This window comes from Clinocottus analis, unplaced genomic scaffold (assembly GCF_023055335.1).
Source record: "Clinocottus analis isolate CAN_PGR_092001 unplaced genomic scaffold, fCliAna1.0.p SCAF_18, whole genome shotgun sequence".
Lineage (NCBI taxonomy): Eukaryota > Metazoa > Chordata > Actinopteri > Perciformes > Cottidae > Clinocottus > Clinocottus analis.
In genome coordinates, this window is record NW_027175909.1 from 9,695,212 (window position 1) to 9,713,163 (window position 17,952).

Sequence of the window (17,952 nt, forward strand, 5' to 3'; positions counted from 1 at the left end):
GTCTTCAATGCAGTCTCACCCAGCTGCAGACAATCCTCCTCCACAGCCTGTTATTGTCTCCCTTCATCCTTTGCTTGCTGAAGACAATCTGTTGATTAAAGGTTTAAGATTTTAAAAAAAGGTATTCAATTTGTGCAACAAGAAAAAAAAGAATGATCTTCTTTCCAGTCAGTTAATTAATTATAACATGTGTTGTATGTTGTTTATAGTTTTCCTTACAAATGTGTTTGAGCAATTGTGTTCGCATGAGACAAATGATCACATCTTTGTCCATGCTGGAAAAAACACAAAAGACTTTTTGTCAATTCATTATCTTTTTAAAAGGAAAATCGCACACATTGTCACAGGCTCATTAACTATTTATAATATAGTTCCCTCTTGCCTCGGTGTTATCTTACAGACAGTGCAACCCTATCACCATTACAGCTCGTGTCACATTACTCACAGAGATCAGGATTTAAGGAAAAATTGCAGCTGCAGTGTCTGACGCATTATCTTTTTTTATTATTATTTTAAATACCAATAAACCTCTCAAAGTAGTTTGATTCATGGAGAATGTATTTTAATCAGCTCGAGAGCAATCAGATGATGCATCAGCACAGGTATGTGCATGGCGAACAGGCTATTTACGATGAGCCTGTGACCCCCGACTCTTCTAAATCGACCACCCTTCCTTAGAAGAGACATGCTTTTACTGCATTCGTTCAAGTCTGTGGCATTTCTGATGACTATTCTGGTCGCTTTCGGAGAGTCGTAAACAGAGGCTGAAACTTTCAAGTCCACCTAATGTCTTCGTTTTATGGGAATAGCTTGCTGAGGAATGTAAAGGGATTCTGTGTTAATTGAGTGATTTAGAGGGAACAGCTGTATTTATTGTTTCACATTAACCACTTCAAATGGAACAAAATTACCTCAATATTCAGCAGAAAGAGTTTTATTTGATTTAATGGTCTTTGTCTATTTTCCAGGATCCTCCGACATCTGTATCATTAGGCCTGAGGATGGAAGAAATGATCTTCAACTTGGCCGACACACACCTATTCTTTAACGACTTGGAGGTAAGTCTATTTTCATGTCTTCAGCTCCGCCATGTTCTTCATCTTCACAAATGCCTTCTGTTCACCTTGTGATGCTCTGAGTGGTCAGAGGAATGTATAACAGGAGTGTATGAACCGTCCATCAAGATTTTAGTGAGAGCAGCAACAACTGCTTCATAGCGTGGAGCCTGTTTCTCAGTTATCAGTCTCATAGTGGTGAAGTATTACCTCGGAGCTCAAGGGAGACCATGAATTTTACATGTGCTGTCAGTCTCCGTCATTCCTGGGTCACCAGGCCTGCCCCCACCACTCGCCTCCTTCCCACTCCCATAGCGGCCAGCTCAATTTGTCAAGCTCTAGTGTTTCTGCGGCCGCTCTGTCTGTCCGTGTCCTGCTGTGTGCTTGGTGTCGCAGTCCACCTAGACCCCAGCGTCACAGTATGAAACCCCCGCCATCTCCCCTCCCACTCCTCTTTGCCCCCCTGATTCATGTACGGCGAGTGTCAGATCTGCCTCTGGGGCACAGGAATAGAGGGATCAAGGGTAGGGAGGTGTGTGTGTGGTGGGTTGTTAGAGTGTCTGCTTCACTCTGGGGAGAGGTAAAAGACCAGAGGGTCAGGGATGCTTATAGGCTCAGGCTGGATGTACAGAAAAGTGTGTGCCACAGTTGTCCTTCCTTCAGATCAAGATGTCATACCCAGCTATCTATTAGTGCTCATCACAATTTAACAATGAACAAAGCAATTCATCTCAATGTTGTATGCCTCAACACTCTAACTCCAATCCAATTATCTGTTTATGATTTTCATTTTTGCCATTTGTGTCCCTGCCTTCCCCTCTTCTGAGTCTCTTTCTCCCAGTGAATCTGATCTCACTGACCTGGCACTTTTCCTCAGTGTCCTGCTTTCTGCTGACCTCACAGTAGAGGAAATGTTTTGTTTGATACTTAAGTGTGAAGAGATCTGCGGCCAGTCTGCCAAGTCTCATTACTCACCACCATGTTTCGGGAGTGTTGCACGAAGCAAACCCAAGAAGGAGGGAAAAAAAAACAGGGAAAGGAAAGGTTCAAACTCTCCCAGACAGACGAGTGACTGAGATTCCAAACGCAGTCATCGTGATCAAAGTTAATTGGTTGCAATTGACTGGTTAAATAGTTCCTTATGCCCTGGCCATGTAGAATCCATTGTAGCTGCACTTTATTTAATAGAATTGCCCCAATCATTTGAAAAGAAATGGCAGTTTGTGACAACGCTTAAATGTGGTTTTGCTCAACATCTGTCCTGTGTTTTGATTTCTTTTCATCTGTGATGAAACCGTTCACAGACGAATTGGCAGCTCAGGCTGCTTATAAAATGATTGAAAAATGCAACGATTATATTTCTTCTGCTCTATCTCAGTAACGAAATTATTAGATTTTGTTTTGACACTTTAAGGCTTTAGACATTTTCCAGCTAAAACTAGAGTAGTATTATGACTGAAAGAGCACCGTGTGGTCCGCTCCAAAAATGCTTTTTAGAACATCAAATTTAAAGACTTCTCCGCAGATGCTGCAGTGATTGTCATTAACAATCATACAAGAGGAGGAGTGACATTCTCTTGAAGGCATATTGATCTCTCCTCTTAAACGGAGCCGGGCCAGTCTGAGTGTTAAGTGCCAGTTCTCAGCAATGCCTAACCAGTTGTGTTTCCTCTCTGCTGATTTACAGCCCTCCATCTCAGATAAAGCTAAATAGAGTCCAACTATAAATACCACAGCCAGCAGCAGTTATGTATTTAAGCATGTGCAGAAATGCATATGGTCCATCTAATTTAGTCTAAGCCATAAAGGGAGACCCCAGAGGCTGTGCAGAAACACAGGTGCAGAGTTAGTGGCCTGTGTGTGTGTGTGTGTGTGTGTGTGTGTGTGTGTGTGTGCGTGTGTGTGTGTGTGTGTGTGTGTGTGTGTGTGTGTGTGTGTGTGTGTGTGTGTGTGAGAGTGGTCAATCTAAGACTTAACACTGTTGTCCTGCCCGCCCCTGCACAAGAACATAAAATGTGGACTCAGTGTACCCTCTTCTTCACTTTATGCGCAGTCCCAAACAATTTTTGCTTATTTTAGAATGTTAGTTTTTAAGATAAATTAATCTGAATTTTAAATTCACAAGAGGGTTGTTTACAAGCCTCTAAACATCACAATGAATCACAATATTGTACTCAGCCTTCTAAAGCCACAGCCAACTCTCGGTCTTATGTATTATGTGTGTGTGTGTGCGTGTGTGTGTGTGCGTGTGTGTGTGTGTGTGTGTGTGTGTGTGTGTGTAAATGGAGGCTGCGAAGCGTTGATTGAGCTGGTGAGTGACAATTCTGAGGAAAGTCATAAAAAGAAAGAGGGCATGCCGAAGGGGTCAGCAGGGCTCAGTTTCACCCTTACGTCTCTCTCTCCCTTTTTACTTCTGACCTTTTTCTGGATCAGCGCTCTCTTTTTTAATTCACCATGAGATAGAATTGTGCGTCCAAGAAATTCCGCACCTCCCCAAAAGACTTCCCCTCCCAACCCACACACTCAAATCTCTCTATCGATCGTTCCACACAAAGCATTTGCTGCTCGGGTGTAGTGTTGTATGAACGGCACAGTTTTTATTTTAAAAAATGCTCTCACTGAGGGAAGTATTAGGAAAGTAATTCAAGGCAATATGATCCATATTGACGTGACCTCCACTGTGTTCATTATCCCTGTAGAATAAGTTGTATTTTAATAACTACAACGATAAACATATAATGCATAATCTAAAATAAAATTTTGTACAAAATCTAAATTTCTTGTAATTTCTTAATTAACAACAACATCCTCATGGAAAGGTAATAGCAATATTTTCAGTAATTATTTATTTTAATGATTATAGTAACAATGTTTTTTTTTAATTATATACTTTTCAGTAGATTTATTCATATATTTCATTTTGGAAATATAATAATTTCCCTCACTATTTTCACGCCGGTGCTGGGTGTGCGGCTGTACGTGGAGTTAATTGATGGTGTAAAGTGATGTGTATAATGAAGCCCGCTGAGGCTGAGCTCCCCGGGAAGACTGACAGCTCTGCTGTGACTCAGGGTGTGAGTTTACTGTAGGTGTGCTAACTCCAAGCAGTATGTGGTTAACCGGGGGCCTCTCTCTCTCGCCGGCCGAGCCCCCTGTGTTCCCCCTCTCAGTGGGGTACGGGGGGGGGGGGGGCGGCCGTCTCCCCCCTTCACTGGGTGAGAAAACAACCCTTCCCGTCTGGAGGATAAAGGGCATGGGGGCAAACCACTCACAGAGCGAGAGGGAGGGGTGGAAAGGTCTCTAAAGGTGGGAACATTTTAAATTAGTCCACTGATGCCTCCATGCTGTGTGCATCCCTCTCTCACACTTATGCACATGCAAGCTAAAAATGTTGTGCCGCGAATTCTTAAGACACACATACATAATGTACAAACACTCATGGAAGTACCCACTGACTCTTGAACTCACCAACACACTCCTATGGAGCAACCCTGTGACACTGTGAGCTGACTACCTTTTATAGGTCCCTGCCTCAGTCCCAGGGTTGAAACCTCCTCTGTCACTCTCACCCAGGGTCCGCCTGTTAATGAGAGATGCTGTGAAACGCATGGTTACCTTTTCCTCGTGGCTGAAATGGCCCTCCAGAGCCTCTTAGTGTGGAGCCATTCTGTTTGTTTTATGTCCCGCTGTAGAGAATCAGATCCTGTACCCGCCATCCATATGACTGGTAGCTTTATGGTCTTTTCCTTGATAGTATTTTCTTAGAATTTTACTCACAGTAAGGAGGAACATAATGCTCGCCGTGCTTTTCGTTGAATCATGACATCAAGTCCTTCAGGCGATCAGTCACCAACTGTACACTGTACACATTGTGGCACAGATTTTCATTCATATTTCTATAACACTACCATAACACCTAAAATCCATTGAGATCTGCACCCTTGAAAAACTGAGAAACCAGGAAGTGGGTCATTTTTCTTTTTCCATTTGTTCAGCTGCTGAAACAAAATTGCAACAGTGAACAAAAAAAAAAGCCAATTTTCATGTAAATGAAGCCCATTTTGTCAGATGGGCTACTTTGGTTCCGTTCACACTGATGTGGGTATTTCATCATGCGCCTGGCCACTAATGCAGCAGTTCTGTCACCCTCATCGACATGACTCCATCACGTCCCGAGGCGAGGCCACTGATGTGTTTTGGAAAGACTACAGAGAGAAAGCGGAGGTTTCAAAGCCACCCTGTCAATCTTCACTCCACAGAGTTCCACCTCACCTCCACCCACTACCCACCATCCTGACACAGCCGAATCACCAAGCAATAGGGGTTGAGTCTGCATGGAAAATATAATATTACTGTCAGTTGACAAATGATGATATTTAAGAATTGATTTATTCAAATATAGAGCACCTGCCCAGCATGGCCTGTGGAGAAAGATTTTTCCAAACGACAGTCCTTTTGGCAAGATGAAACTGTTTTATATGGATACGTTTGTTGCAAAGGGAAAATGCTGAAACGACTGAGATTAATATTACATATAATGCTCTCCTTGAGGTGTGGTTTGGACTTTAAACGCCAAAAATGTAAAATAATGAGAAACAGCTCATCCATCACACATAACTTATTTATACTTTTCACTCCCTACCTGTGGGGCGATTCTGCTTTTATTCAACTTTTCCTGTCATTAGACTTGCAGACCACTTTTTTAAAAAAATCCTGTGCCTGAGCGGAGCGTACTCCGTCTTTTCCTGATCGTGTGAATTTCTGTAAAACCAGCATATACTTTTCTGTACCTGTGCTTTGTTTGGCGCCGCTGTTTGAATTCCATGGCTGTTCAAGCACAGATTGTGGATTGGAATGAAGTGGGTTCGAAGAACTCTCCCTTTGTTACCCACATCCTGTGTTTGACCCCCAGGTAATCACAGACCCCCCCTTCCCTCCTTTCCTCCTCCAGACAGGGGTGCCTGTGGTGGGAACAGAGGAGGAAGTTGCTGGGGGTCACAGACCGCGGGGGGGATGACAGCCACTGCCGGTGGAGTGGTGGTATTGAGAACCTGCGAACCATGGATGAGCCTTTTTCACATGGCATTAGCCTGTAGGGCCACAAGGAATGCTGTGATGACGGCTGTTATCGCTCACACTGCGATTTTGACCACCCACCCCCACCCCAACTGCTCACCTGAGAGAGGATGAGACAGAGGGAGCGAGTGGGGCAGCTTGAATCCACTAAGTGGACACTGACCTGGACCTTCATGGGAAGAAAACAGGTCAAAGAGTTTTGATAGCGTGGTCCTTTCTGTGTTTTGGGAACATGCATTGCTGCCCCGTCTTTCTTCTCCCTGACTGACTGTTGCAGTCACCACTCTGCGCTCTCTCCCGGGCCGCAGGAAGACTCAGGCCGTCATCGCTGATTGCTTAATGACAGATGCCAGGGGGAACAAAGAGGGCTCTGATAGCTTCCTGCGCGGTGAAGAGTTTTCAGCAGACTGGTGGACAGACAGAGAGACAGGGGAAGGAAGAGAGAGTGAATGATGTAGCGATGGAAGCATCCCGAGGCCGAAACATCCTGTCTTCAACTGTGCATCTTTTTGGCATCTTTCCTGTATAGCTGCCGACTGTTTGGTCGCTCAGATAAAAGAGGAGAATGCCGCTGATAAATTTAACAAAAAAATGTAGTGTTTGCTTTGGGAGTAATTGTGATGGCTTCTGGTGGAAGGTCTTCACTTCTGAGTACAGTAGGAACATCTGGTGTGAGTTAGTGGTGATGTAGGTTTTAGAGGGACCGCTGTTTGCTTGGTGAGGGAAGGACGGAAAAGACATGTTCAAAAGGTTCTAAGAAGTTCTCTGACTGCCCCTCAAAGTGCCACCATCTTGAAGCCCTGTCATTTCATTGTTCATTTTATACAAACAAAATAATCGCAGCATGTTACTTTTCTTTCAAGCTTTCTAATGAGCCGGTGACTTGATGATGAGATGCATGTCCTGCCTGCATATTTATGAGCTACTTTATCTCATTACGAATAAAACATAAAGAACATATAGGTGTGACCTTTTTTTATGTGTCACATTGTTTTTTGCTATCTGTATTCTCAGTGTGCATTTCACACAAATGTTTTATTTATTTAGCATTTCATAATCCCCCCCCCCCCCCCCGTAGTGTTTCTTTCCATCCGAGCCACTTGGGCTATACGACTGTACTTAACTGACTTGAACCTGCACCATCCATGGCTCTGTGGTGTTTACGAGGCCTTCAAGTGCCTCCTAATGAGTATGTGTAAGGGTTACTGTACAACATTACCCACAGTCACCTCCTCTATTAGCTTCCCCTGTCCTCCCAGGAAGCCAGTGCAGAGGTTTATGCCAGCCCCAGCTGGGAACAGTAATTGTTGGAGTCCGCGCATTCCTCCAACAACCCCCTCCCCATTTATTCACAGCGCGCGCGCACACACACACACACACACACACACACACACACACACAGAAAAACCTCTTTCTGGAGGTCTCAAGCTCAGTTCAGCTGTTAATTAGGCTTTATAATATCTACAGAATGAAAAACGTTGTAAACACACAGAAACAAAGAAATGTAAGGGCTACAGTATATTTGTCTAGGCCATTTGAATTTTTGTTTTAACACTTGTTGAGGTTTGATGTGTTTATTAGCTTTGAGGATTTGGGAAAAGTCCATGACAAATCATTCATAATCAGGCTGCAATTATAATGACCACATTTAGGCCTAATTACTGAGGCATATTTACGTGTTTCGGGTCATGTTGGAGTTCTGGCTCTGGCACCTAAAGTAGGCCTTTAATTAACATGCTGAGTAATACGGTTCTCACATAGCTGTTTTGATCCACGCTGGCTGTCAGACTGTGAAAGAAACACATTATAGGGGAAGAACAAACATGAGGAACTATTGTCATCAAACAAGGTACCAGGAGACAGCATACAATTAGGTAATGATGTACCAAACGAGGGATTTGCTGTCGGCTGATTGGCAAGTAATTACTGGATAACAGAAGCATTCCACTCACTTTGAAAGACGGCTTTATGAGGCGCTTAACCGAGGGTGCAGTTTTTGTTTTCCTAAACAAACAGACATGCCTCTACAACTTAAGAAATTAAGCACACCAATACTTCTGGCTTGTGTTTCGCTCTGAGAAAAAAAATTGGGGGATAATTTGTGAACATAAATTAGCCACAAGTTTGTTGGCAGCAGATCTCCAAGCTGGGACAAATTACTGCTTTCTTCAACTATTGAAGATCTGCCGGTGATTGTCAAGAAACAGATTAGGCCAAACAGAGCAAGGAGCCCCCGCCAGCACCACATCTCCAATTGGCAGTCCATCTTCTGGAACGTGGGGCTCAGCGCTCGCTCCATGTGAGGTCACTTTGGACTCTCTCCCCCAGCCTTTTACCCGCCGCTCTCCACCATCCCCACCTCTCTACCCTTCCACCCCCTTATCGGGGTGCCGGAGCCCCGGAGAGGAGGGGAGAGGGGCCACGGGGTCAAAGTCTTTTCCTCTTTGGATCTCAGGGCTTGCTGGGAGAGGCTTGGCGAGAGAATGGCTGCATTAGAGCAGGGGTTGGGGGTCAAGATTTTAATTCTGTTAAAGAACAGCTGGTTTGAGTTTCTCCTCACGTCGCCCTTCCCTCCCTTTTCCCCACAAATCCAGGGAGATGAAAAATTTGTTCAGAGGGGAACCAGTAAAATAAAAAAGGTTTACAGTCCAAAGCCCTTACCCTTACCCTGCTCTAGCATTAGAGAGGAATGCAATAACGTCAGCATTTGGCCTCAGTTAGATTGACTTAAAACAAGGAAGTCCTTTCTGTGTTTTGGTGTCTTAACAGCCGGATGAAACTTAATTAAAAAGCTTCAAAAATCGGGAGGGATTTTTCATACTTGAGACCGGAGGAATTCTCTCCCTCAAGTTTCAATTTCCATGAGAAATTATTATTTCTGAAGTAACTTTAAACAGGTGAGGCTTACAATTGTTGGCAGATACACATTTAAAACTTGTAGCTTTCCAGAGAAATTCTACTTTGTAAAATATTCATACGCTGTCTGTTACTCATTCAAGATTAGGGCTGACTGAAACAAATTGAGAATTTGACGTCACAATCAATTTCAAAGCCTTTTTGCAATAGCCTTGTTACTCTTAACAAGGCTATTGCTTAAACTACTGTTGGCTAAATGGCTAGCCATCACACATTTTAGCAAAACGAAGCTCTGCCCCGAGTGAAATGTGTTGATCTGAATGCCAAAGCAGGGCTCCCTCACATTTTTAGCTGGCTGAGGGGGACGTAGAGAGGCGGTGAAGAGGGGAGGCACTACAGCCCTCCTATAAATGGAAAACTAATAACAGATTTTTTTTGCTTTCTCCTGCGCTCCTTTGCCGGCTGACTGGCCCCGGGGCTGTGTTGGTGTGTGGCGCAGCAGCAATCAGAGGTCATAATTTCATTGGCGGTTAGCATCAGGTTCAATTTTTCTCGTAGGTTACATTTGCCAGAAAGTCTGGATTGTGTTACTGTGTACCGGCGGAATCAGTGCAGAGCTGCAGAATCCCTCTACCTTTCCAAGAGGAGCCAGGCACCCCCAAAGGGGAAGAGGAGTGCGCACACATGTTTAGAGATGCACACACAGACGCATGCACATGCACAGACCATTAGTGCTTTAGGGCTCTTTATACATTTAGCCAGCCTACATACATCCTTCTACTGTATGTATTTATATCAGTACGCGCAGACATAGCTGTTCAGATGCCAACCTGGGGAGAATTTGGAGTTGCTAGATTGAGACTTGATTGGTTATGTCTGTGCGTGTGCATATCTTTAGACCCCTCTAGTGGTCGCAGTCCATTCTGACTAATGATGAGGTTGGTTTTTGTTCGGACAGAGCTGAACATGTTGAGAATTTATTCAAAAAGATATAAAGAGAAAGTCAAGGCAAATGGGATTAAGAGGGAGGTGTCCAGTCAAAGCACAAAATTCCTGAATGAATATGTTGTTTCAAGTGAGAAATTACGAAGAACATGTGTGGAGAGTCCTTTCACAAGAGAAGTCTCTAAAAGTGGAACTAGTGTGTGAACTTTATTCAAGGTATTTGTTTTGTGTCTTCCAGGAATGTGACCAGGTACATATCGACGATGTGTCCTCCGATGACAACGGCCAGGATCTGAGGTACAACACTGGAACGCTTTCATTCTTGATTGAATAGTCAGAATGAACCGTGCATTTGCTTGCATCAACGTCGGCGCAGCCCGTGCTGACAGTTTTGTTTTTTTTGTCTTCATCTCAGCACGTATAACTTCGGCGCTGACGGTTTCCACGCAGCGGCGACCAGTGCAAATCTGTGTCTGGCCACAGGCGTGCGGGGAGGCGTGGACTGGATGAGAAAACTGGCTTTCCGCTACAGACGAGTAAAAGAAATCTACACCACCTACAAAAATAACGTCGGAGGTAATCCCCAACAAGCAGCGCTGCTCTGTACATATCTGTCGAGTAGAAATGAGTTTGCAGATGAATGTGCCCTCATTCGTGTGGGCGTTTGTGTGAGTGTCTGCGCGTGTGTTCTAAAAGCACACATACCACACCACTTGGTTAGGGTACATTTTGAAAATTTCAGTGGTATTCTGAGGGCTGGTCCAACCCAAACAATGTTACCCTGCGTTTCAGGTCTGCTGGGTCCAGCCAAAAGGGAAGCCTGGTTGCAATTGCGAGCAGAAATTGAAGCCTTGACGGACTCCTGGTTAACACTGGCACTGAAAGCACTAACATTAATCCACTCAAGGTAGGACTCCAGTGAGGAAAATTGTACCCAGTCCCATACCACACATATATAAACTCTCATGTGGCGTAAATAAGTCAACTCCATATTCCTAAACTATTAAAGAAAACGTCAGTGCTCTTCTGGATCGACTTTGTCTTCTGATATAGTGTGCTGGGAGATCTGACTTTAAATGGAAGCTGTGATTCAACCCTTCATTGCACGACATGTTGGAAGCAATTCATACATTGCACACTGTGTTTTCATATGTCCTCCCTCCGAGTCATGTTGAATGATGTCATCCCTTTGCACTCCTCCTTTGTCTCTCCTCTCACTGCAGGTCAAACTGTGTGAATATCCTGGTGACCACCACGCAGCTCATCCCTGCCCTGGCTAAGGTCCTGCTCTACGGCTTGGGGATAGTCTTTCCTATCGAGAATATTTATAGTGCAACCAAAATAGGTAACCATAATATGTGATTTCAATCCTCTTTTGTTTTGTCTGCTGCGATCAATCTCTCACTTTGGGACATTAATGCATGTTGTCTTAGCGTGGTGAGTGTAAAGAATGAAGACACACGTGCTACCTAAGTGATGGGGCAGAGGCGTGGATGGGGTGGGAGATTCAGACACCGGAGAGCGTTGATGTTCTTCTATGAAGGAATAGGCCTAATCAGCCTGGGATTATTTTCCTGGAGCTGGGCCTGCGCTGGGCCTCCCCAGGCCTCTCCTGTTCAGTCTCTGCATATGAAACCACTTCGGCACATTTATGTCATTCCACAGCAATAAGGCCCCCGCTCTTCCTCCTCCTTCTCCAATCTCCCCCCTTTCCCTCCAGTCCTTCCCCTTCTTCACTGTTTCAAACGCAAAATAAACATCAAGCTTCACTCCCGCAACGTTTTCCGGCCCATCGGCGTGGAGTTGGAGCGGAGTGTAGCTCAGGGCTCCTCAGAGCGTTAAGCGCACTGGTCCTTCTAACCAGACCCTGTGGCATGCAAGAGGGATTTTGGCTGATTTAAGGCCATTTGTCCCATGGTGGAGGAGCAGAATAGCAGATTTAATGCTTTTCAGATTGCCTTTATCTGAGGCCTGATCTTATCACATTTCCTCGCTGAGCTCAAAGTGTTTACACTCTGCCCTATTTTGTGTGTGTGTGTGGTGTTTTTAAAGGGGCTCTTGTCACCCTGCGCCTTTGAATCAACTTGACGGTGTTTAGTGTGGGTCCGTGCAAGTGCTTTTGTATCTGTTTGCATCCACTCAACGCTCCACTAACATCCTGCTGTCGACTCCCCCACAGGCAAGGAGAGCTGCTTTGAGAGAGTAATTCAAAGGTTCGGGAGGAAAGTTGTTTACATTGTTGTTGGAGATGGTGTGGAAGAGGAGCAAGGCTCAAAAAAGGTAAGAAGTCTTGGAATAATAGATATCACACCCTGTATACACACTGAGTCTTCTGGTGAAATCATCAGAAATACACAGATAGGAGAAAAGAAAACGTTTGTACTTTCCGCCAGGTCAGGAGTTCATTATCAATGCTCACAGAACACAAAACATACCTGCCATGCTGTTCTAAAGAAAAGAGCCAGCGCTATAGCGCTCTCCTCCTCAACAGTCTTACTTTACTTTCATCCGTTTATCCTCTTATAGGGCGTCCAGGTACAAGAGAGAAAGTCTGTAGTGTGTAATCAGTGCTCTTCCTCCGCCATCTCAGGTTTACAGAGCAGGGGAGGGTAGATGGCATAATTATATATTCCTGCTCGGTACCCTGAGCAGCGTGAATGCTGTGTGTGTAATGCTAGCCCTTTCAGGCTTGTTGAAGGCACATTGTATAAAGAGCGTGCATAAAGGAGACTCAAATCATTGTTGATGAAATTAGAATATTTACTGCGATGCCAAGCCTGTTAGCACGAGACGGTTCAAGCAAGCCAGCGGTGTCTGCTCAGATAAGGCTTACGTTGCCCTTACCTGTCGGCTCTTGCGCCTCAATTTGTGTATTCAGTGATTCTGCCGAGTTTGGATGTACACCAAATGCAACATGTAAGCCGCCCACATCAGATATTCATTAGCAAATTAATCAGCAGCCCGAGAGCATATTTCACTGACAGCCGGTGATTCACAGTGTCAGTGTGTAGACATGGAGTTTCCCTTTGAAAAGACTCCAGCTTTCAGTAAACAACGGGGAGAACAGATGAAGAGCGATTAGGCGGCGATTAGTAAGAAGTAGCGACCTTCATCCTGGAGAAGTGTGTAAAGCAATAGCTCTGTATTATGGAAAGCAAACACACCCTGGGAATATGGTCTTAAGGGATTGTGGAAAAAGATGCAAATATTTTCACTCAGTCTTGAGTCGTTGGATTGTGACATTGATGGAAGGATAAGGCGTTTTTTCCTCCCGTCTGAGTGGTGGGAGTCCCACGACACGGCATGCGGTAAAAGGTTTCTGTGTCAACATCAGAGATGACTTGAAATAACACAACAATTTCACCCGTCAGGAGGCACACATCAGACGTGACATTGTGCGAAACTACAAAAGCAAAATGTCTCCAAGTTCTCTTGCACCTTCGTTCCTCCACCTATAAAGAAAAATCCACAATCCCCGAAACAATTCGGCCTTCAGTTATTACCATCGCCTGAGAGAGAAGGCAGAGATAGCATCTGCAGCTTTTAAACTTAAAAGCAAAGACAATTTACAAAACAAAAAGCAAAGAGCTTTTTAAGGGTCAGTGCAGGCTCTCCTAAGCGGAACATATGCCTGGGAGAGGCCATACCTTTGATAAGGGGAGTGTAATGGGCTCTGCACACTGAGGAGCTGAGGACTCTACCTGACAAGCTCCTTTCATTCTCTGCGACTCGGGTTTCTCCCCCCGTCCTCTGCTTGGGAACAACAGCTCATTTGCACTGTCCCAAACACACACTGGCAGGCAGGAGGTTCATTCAAAAGACCCTGTGGGGAGTTCACTTCAGTTGAGGTTGGAGACAGCCCCTGGATTAGTTTGATGGTATAAACCTCTACATGTTAATGCCGGGGAGAAATTAGGTAGCGGTACAGATGTACTCTTGGGCCGCAGAGACGTAGGCACAAGGGAGCAGGACGTGCAGTCAGCGTGTGTTATTGATATGATTGCTTTACCTGGTGAGAGGACCAGGCTTTCTCCATTCTTTGAATGTCTTAGCTGTGGTGAAAAGAGTCAAATCTTCTTAGCACTTCTTGCAAGTGCTTTGATGGGCTGCGAGTAATGTTTTTTTTTCATTTTTCTATATCGATTGATATGGCCATTAATCTTTTTTTAAATAGTTCAGCTTGAAAGTGCCTATTCCAGTTTTGCAAAGGTCGCATCTTTTAATTAGCTTTCTGTCTGACCCGAGGAAAAACTATATATATATGTGTGTGTGTGTGTGTGTGTTACATGACTGAAAGTCAATAAATTGTCTAAATGATTCAGTCCTTAAATATGTTTTTAAAAACATTTGTATTCTTCCCTCAGCACAACATGCCCTTCTGGAGGATCTCCAGCCATTCAGACCTCATGGCTCTCCACCACGCTCTAGACCTGGAGTACTTGTAGCACTACACCACCATCGCACACCCTGCTCCGCCTCAGCACACCCTGCAACCTTTCACCTTCGCCCTCCGTCCCCGTCCCACGCTTTGCCACAGACCCTACAGCTCAGAAAAGACCCCCCTGTGCGGCCTGGCGTCTGTCTTCCTCTACACAGGAAGAAAAAAAGAGGAGAATGGAGGAAAAAAAAAAAGGCTGAGCACACGGTTAATGTGCTGACATATGGTCACACTTCGTCTTAACCCTAAACTTTTTTTTTTCTCTCTGGAAGCGAAGGAGAGAGGTGAATTTACGGCGCTGCAGCTGCTTGCCCTGGTTACTGTGAATTGGCCGTTTTCTGAAGCTGTCAAAGTGTTTTACGGCCCCCTGTTTGTGCCGGGACTCTGTCAGGGTTCACACCTGTGAGGGGAGCAGGGCTACTGATGGCCCCGCCCGCCTCGCCTCACCTCGCCACAAGACTCAGCTACAGTACACCACAGGCCCACGACTACTGGTGGTGACATTTCTCCCTCGTCCCTTTAGCTGTTCGCCTCTTTCTGTTCCTTATCTGTCTACCTACTTTCTAGTCTCTTCCGTCACGGCACAGACAGACAAAGCGACTGCTCCTCTGTTCGCCGTCGGCTTGGGAGTCCTGTACTTGTTATTTATGAACGGAGACTTTGTGAGTGGCACCGCGCCGCCGAGAAGGTACCTCGGCGACAAAAGACTCGTGCCTTTTACGAAGTACTATCTACACCACAGCGAGAGGAAGACGATCATGAAAGAAACAACAACAAAAAAGGGAGTTTTCTAAATATTTAAGGAAAATTACAAAAAACTTTATTTACAATGCTGAGACAATCGTGTATAGAGGAAATCTTTTTTGTGTGTGTAAGTTTGTAATCACTGGACTATTCCTTCCTATATTCATTTAGGTACGTGCTCTTGAAAGGTGGCAATGCTTTTTCATTGAAGTAAAAAAAAAAAAAATTAAAGGCATCCCATCGCACACGCGCTTGTGCGACGCCTGACAGTGTTGATGTGTTCAAGTTTTGTTCAGTAAACAAATCTGTAGATAATGGGATTTTGTGATAAATTGTTTTGTCAAGACCAAAAGCATGGATGTCAAGTGTCAATGACCTTTCATTTGATTCTGTGATGTTTCTCGTCCTGACAGGAAACGTCAGTCACATCTTTATACAGCATAACAGGTCTCCTCTACTGCATACTCAAGTCCTTTTGGACTCGTATTTGAAAGGGAAAGAGGTATTTGGTTTTTTGGGGGGGGGGTGTTTGTTATTCAGAATGGTAGCTCACAACTTTTATCCTTAAGGCATTTCACCAGCCTGCAGCTCTAACCCCATAGATCTGGAAGCAAACTTAATTCTGATGTTTTTCAGATACGGCGTGGAAGCGAGAAAACTCCCAACTTCCTGCCTCCTGAGAGCCATTTTAACACAAACATTTTAAAAATCGGAGATTTGACAAGCAGGCTTGAATAGGTTTTATTATCTTTTATACAAGCGCTATAACAACTTGTACAGCGAGCGTAATTTTGTATGATGTAGTGTTTTTATTTCGACTTTGAAAATACATTCTGTGTCCCACTTTGAAATAGTTGAAAGACGTAAAAGCCCTTTTCCGTAACGCCTCTTCATCTGTGGATGGGGAAACCAGGATTACCATTGAGAGAAAAGCCACTAACTTCGAGGGGTTTGTGAACATACAGGACATGTGCTATCGACTGTGAATTTCTTAAGCAGAAACCCATTCGTTGTGTTTCTAATTTTCCCTCATTTGCACATGATCACTGTTGGCCTTTACATTTCAATTTGGATCTCTCTTCCCCAACGACCTCCACCCCACCTTCTCAAAACAACTTCTTCGCCCGCTCTATCTCTATCTACATATTGCTGCTAGATCAAGGTAATGGTAGGTAACTAGAGGAAATGTTTTATAGATTCATACAGCACGCTTTTTTTATTATGTTGCAAACATAAATGCAAACTGGAAATACTTTACACTACATGGGCCTCATTGTGAAACGCAAAAGATTGTTGTGTCTGCAAAATATGTGTACAGATGTTTTTGACATTATTATTTGATTGTGTTTAAATTAATAAAACTGATTTGTGAACTGTTACATGTTGCACTCTGATTTATTTTAAAATATAAATCTAGAATTGTAAAAAAAAAAAACAGTACAGGTGCGAAACACAGTCAACACAACTATCAACACACTTTTGTCTGTGGACAAAATAGTTTTCTTTGAACTGCTTTCCATTGTGTGTTAATAGTACTGGAATGATGTTATATCTGTCCAGAGACTGGGACTGATGTTACTAATCCCACCAGGAAGCAAACAGAAACTGGAGCTGGTCAAGTCTAGACCAAACATCGCACCCCCACATGCTAATGACTACCTTTATATCTGCACAATGGCTAGTAAAAATAAAATACTCACCAAGGCTACAACTGAATGACAGGCATGCTTTTATTTTGGAATAACCTACATGACTTAAAGATGACTCTTAACATATTTGTAATTTCATTTATATTAATTATATATTTCTCCTGATTCCTGTGAGAACATGCTTGATATTCTTGACAAAGTAAAACATGCGTCACACAGCGGCTCCAGAGCCAATACTCAGCCCAGTATTTGTAATCGTTCCTTCCTCATAGCGTACTGTAGCAGCCTCTGTGTGTAATTAACGTAAGTCAAACAACTCAAAGTCATGAAGAGCCGAGTTAGTTTAAATAACACATGACAAATATTCATGAGGCGTATTTTATGAGGTGGTCACAGCTAAGACAGTCCAGCATGTAACACTAGCCCGGACAGGGAAGAAAGTGTCCGGCCTCCAAAACCACGTTGGAGAATCAAGCATGCGTGGAATCTTTTTTAGAGCCGCACGGACCGTTTAATATCCAGATCAATTATGTTTTCAGATGGAGTGGGAGTGATGGCCGGGGTGAGGCGTGTGCGTCTGCCAGGCTGGACAAAGCAAGTCGGGCCGCTACCGCCGGAATGTGCCGGCACAATGCCCCCTAATGTGCTTTTTCCATATCCGAACAGCTGAAAGACTAAGTAGTGTCTGTGGTCCTGACTGGCTGTCTTTCTCGGAGAGGAGAGCTGCTCTCTCTCTGCAGCACAGAATAGAGGTCTGTTCTCTTTGATAAGTTTTCCCGATGCTCGGAGAGACCTGGCAGAAAAACTCAGACACGACCAGACCAGACATTTTGTGAAAGAAAAAGTGGGTGTTGCGGCACGTCGGCCAGCCGCTCTGGCTGCTCGCGCAAAACAGAAGGGAACAAGAAGAAGAGCGAGATCGTGTCTGGCCGGCTTGAACCTGACTTACAGTCCTCCACCGGAACTTTGATCGTCCGCGAGATTTATCATCCTTTGATGTTGTTGAGGATCCAGTGAACGTGTCATGTGCTTGCTTTCGTTAGACATTGGTGTGCGTTTAATCGGGCTCATAGTAACCATGTAATTCTCAAGAGGCCCGATCTTCACTGAACTCCCATCAACCTCCTCTTGGAAATGAAGGGGCCATTACCTAGAAGGTCCTCTGTTGGGCATTCCTCTCCGGGACGTC

The 17,952-nt window shown here is 44.4% G+C and overlaps 1 protein-coding gene across 15 annotated transcripts in view; it reads left to right on the forward strand.

The window, feature by feature from the left end:
* Positions 1 to 14,627, forward strand: part of eya1 (EYA transcriptional coactivator and phosphatase 1) — a 58,672-nt gene extending 44,045 nt beyond the window's left edge. For all 15 annotated transcript variants that reach the window (XM_068581768.1, XM_068581766.1, XM_068581765.1 and 12 more), the window contains 7 exons: positions 969 to 1,058; positions 10,171 to 10,229; positions 10,348 to 10,508; positions 10,725 to 10,839; positions 11,156 to 11,277; positions 12,112 to 12,212; positions 14,297 to 14,627. In XM_068581768.1, coding sequence (XP_068437869.1) covers positions 969 to 1,058; positions 10,171 to 10,229; positions 10,348 to 10,508; positions 10,725 to 10,839; positions 11,156 to 11,277; positions 12,112 to 12,212; positions 14,297 to 14,377 — 729 coding nt within the window. In that variant the 3' untranslated portion in view covers positions 14,378 to 14,627. The remainder of the gene's footprint in view (positions 1 to 968; positions 1,059 to 10,170; positions 10,230 to 10,347; positions 10,509 to 10,724; positions 10,840 to 11,155; positions 11,278 to 12,111; positions 12,213 to 14,296) is intronic.
* Positions 14,628 to 17,952: the final 3,325 nt, after the last annotated feature.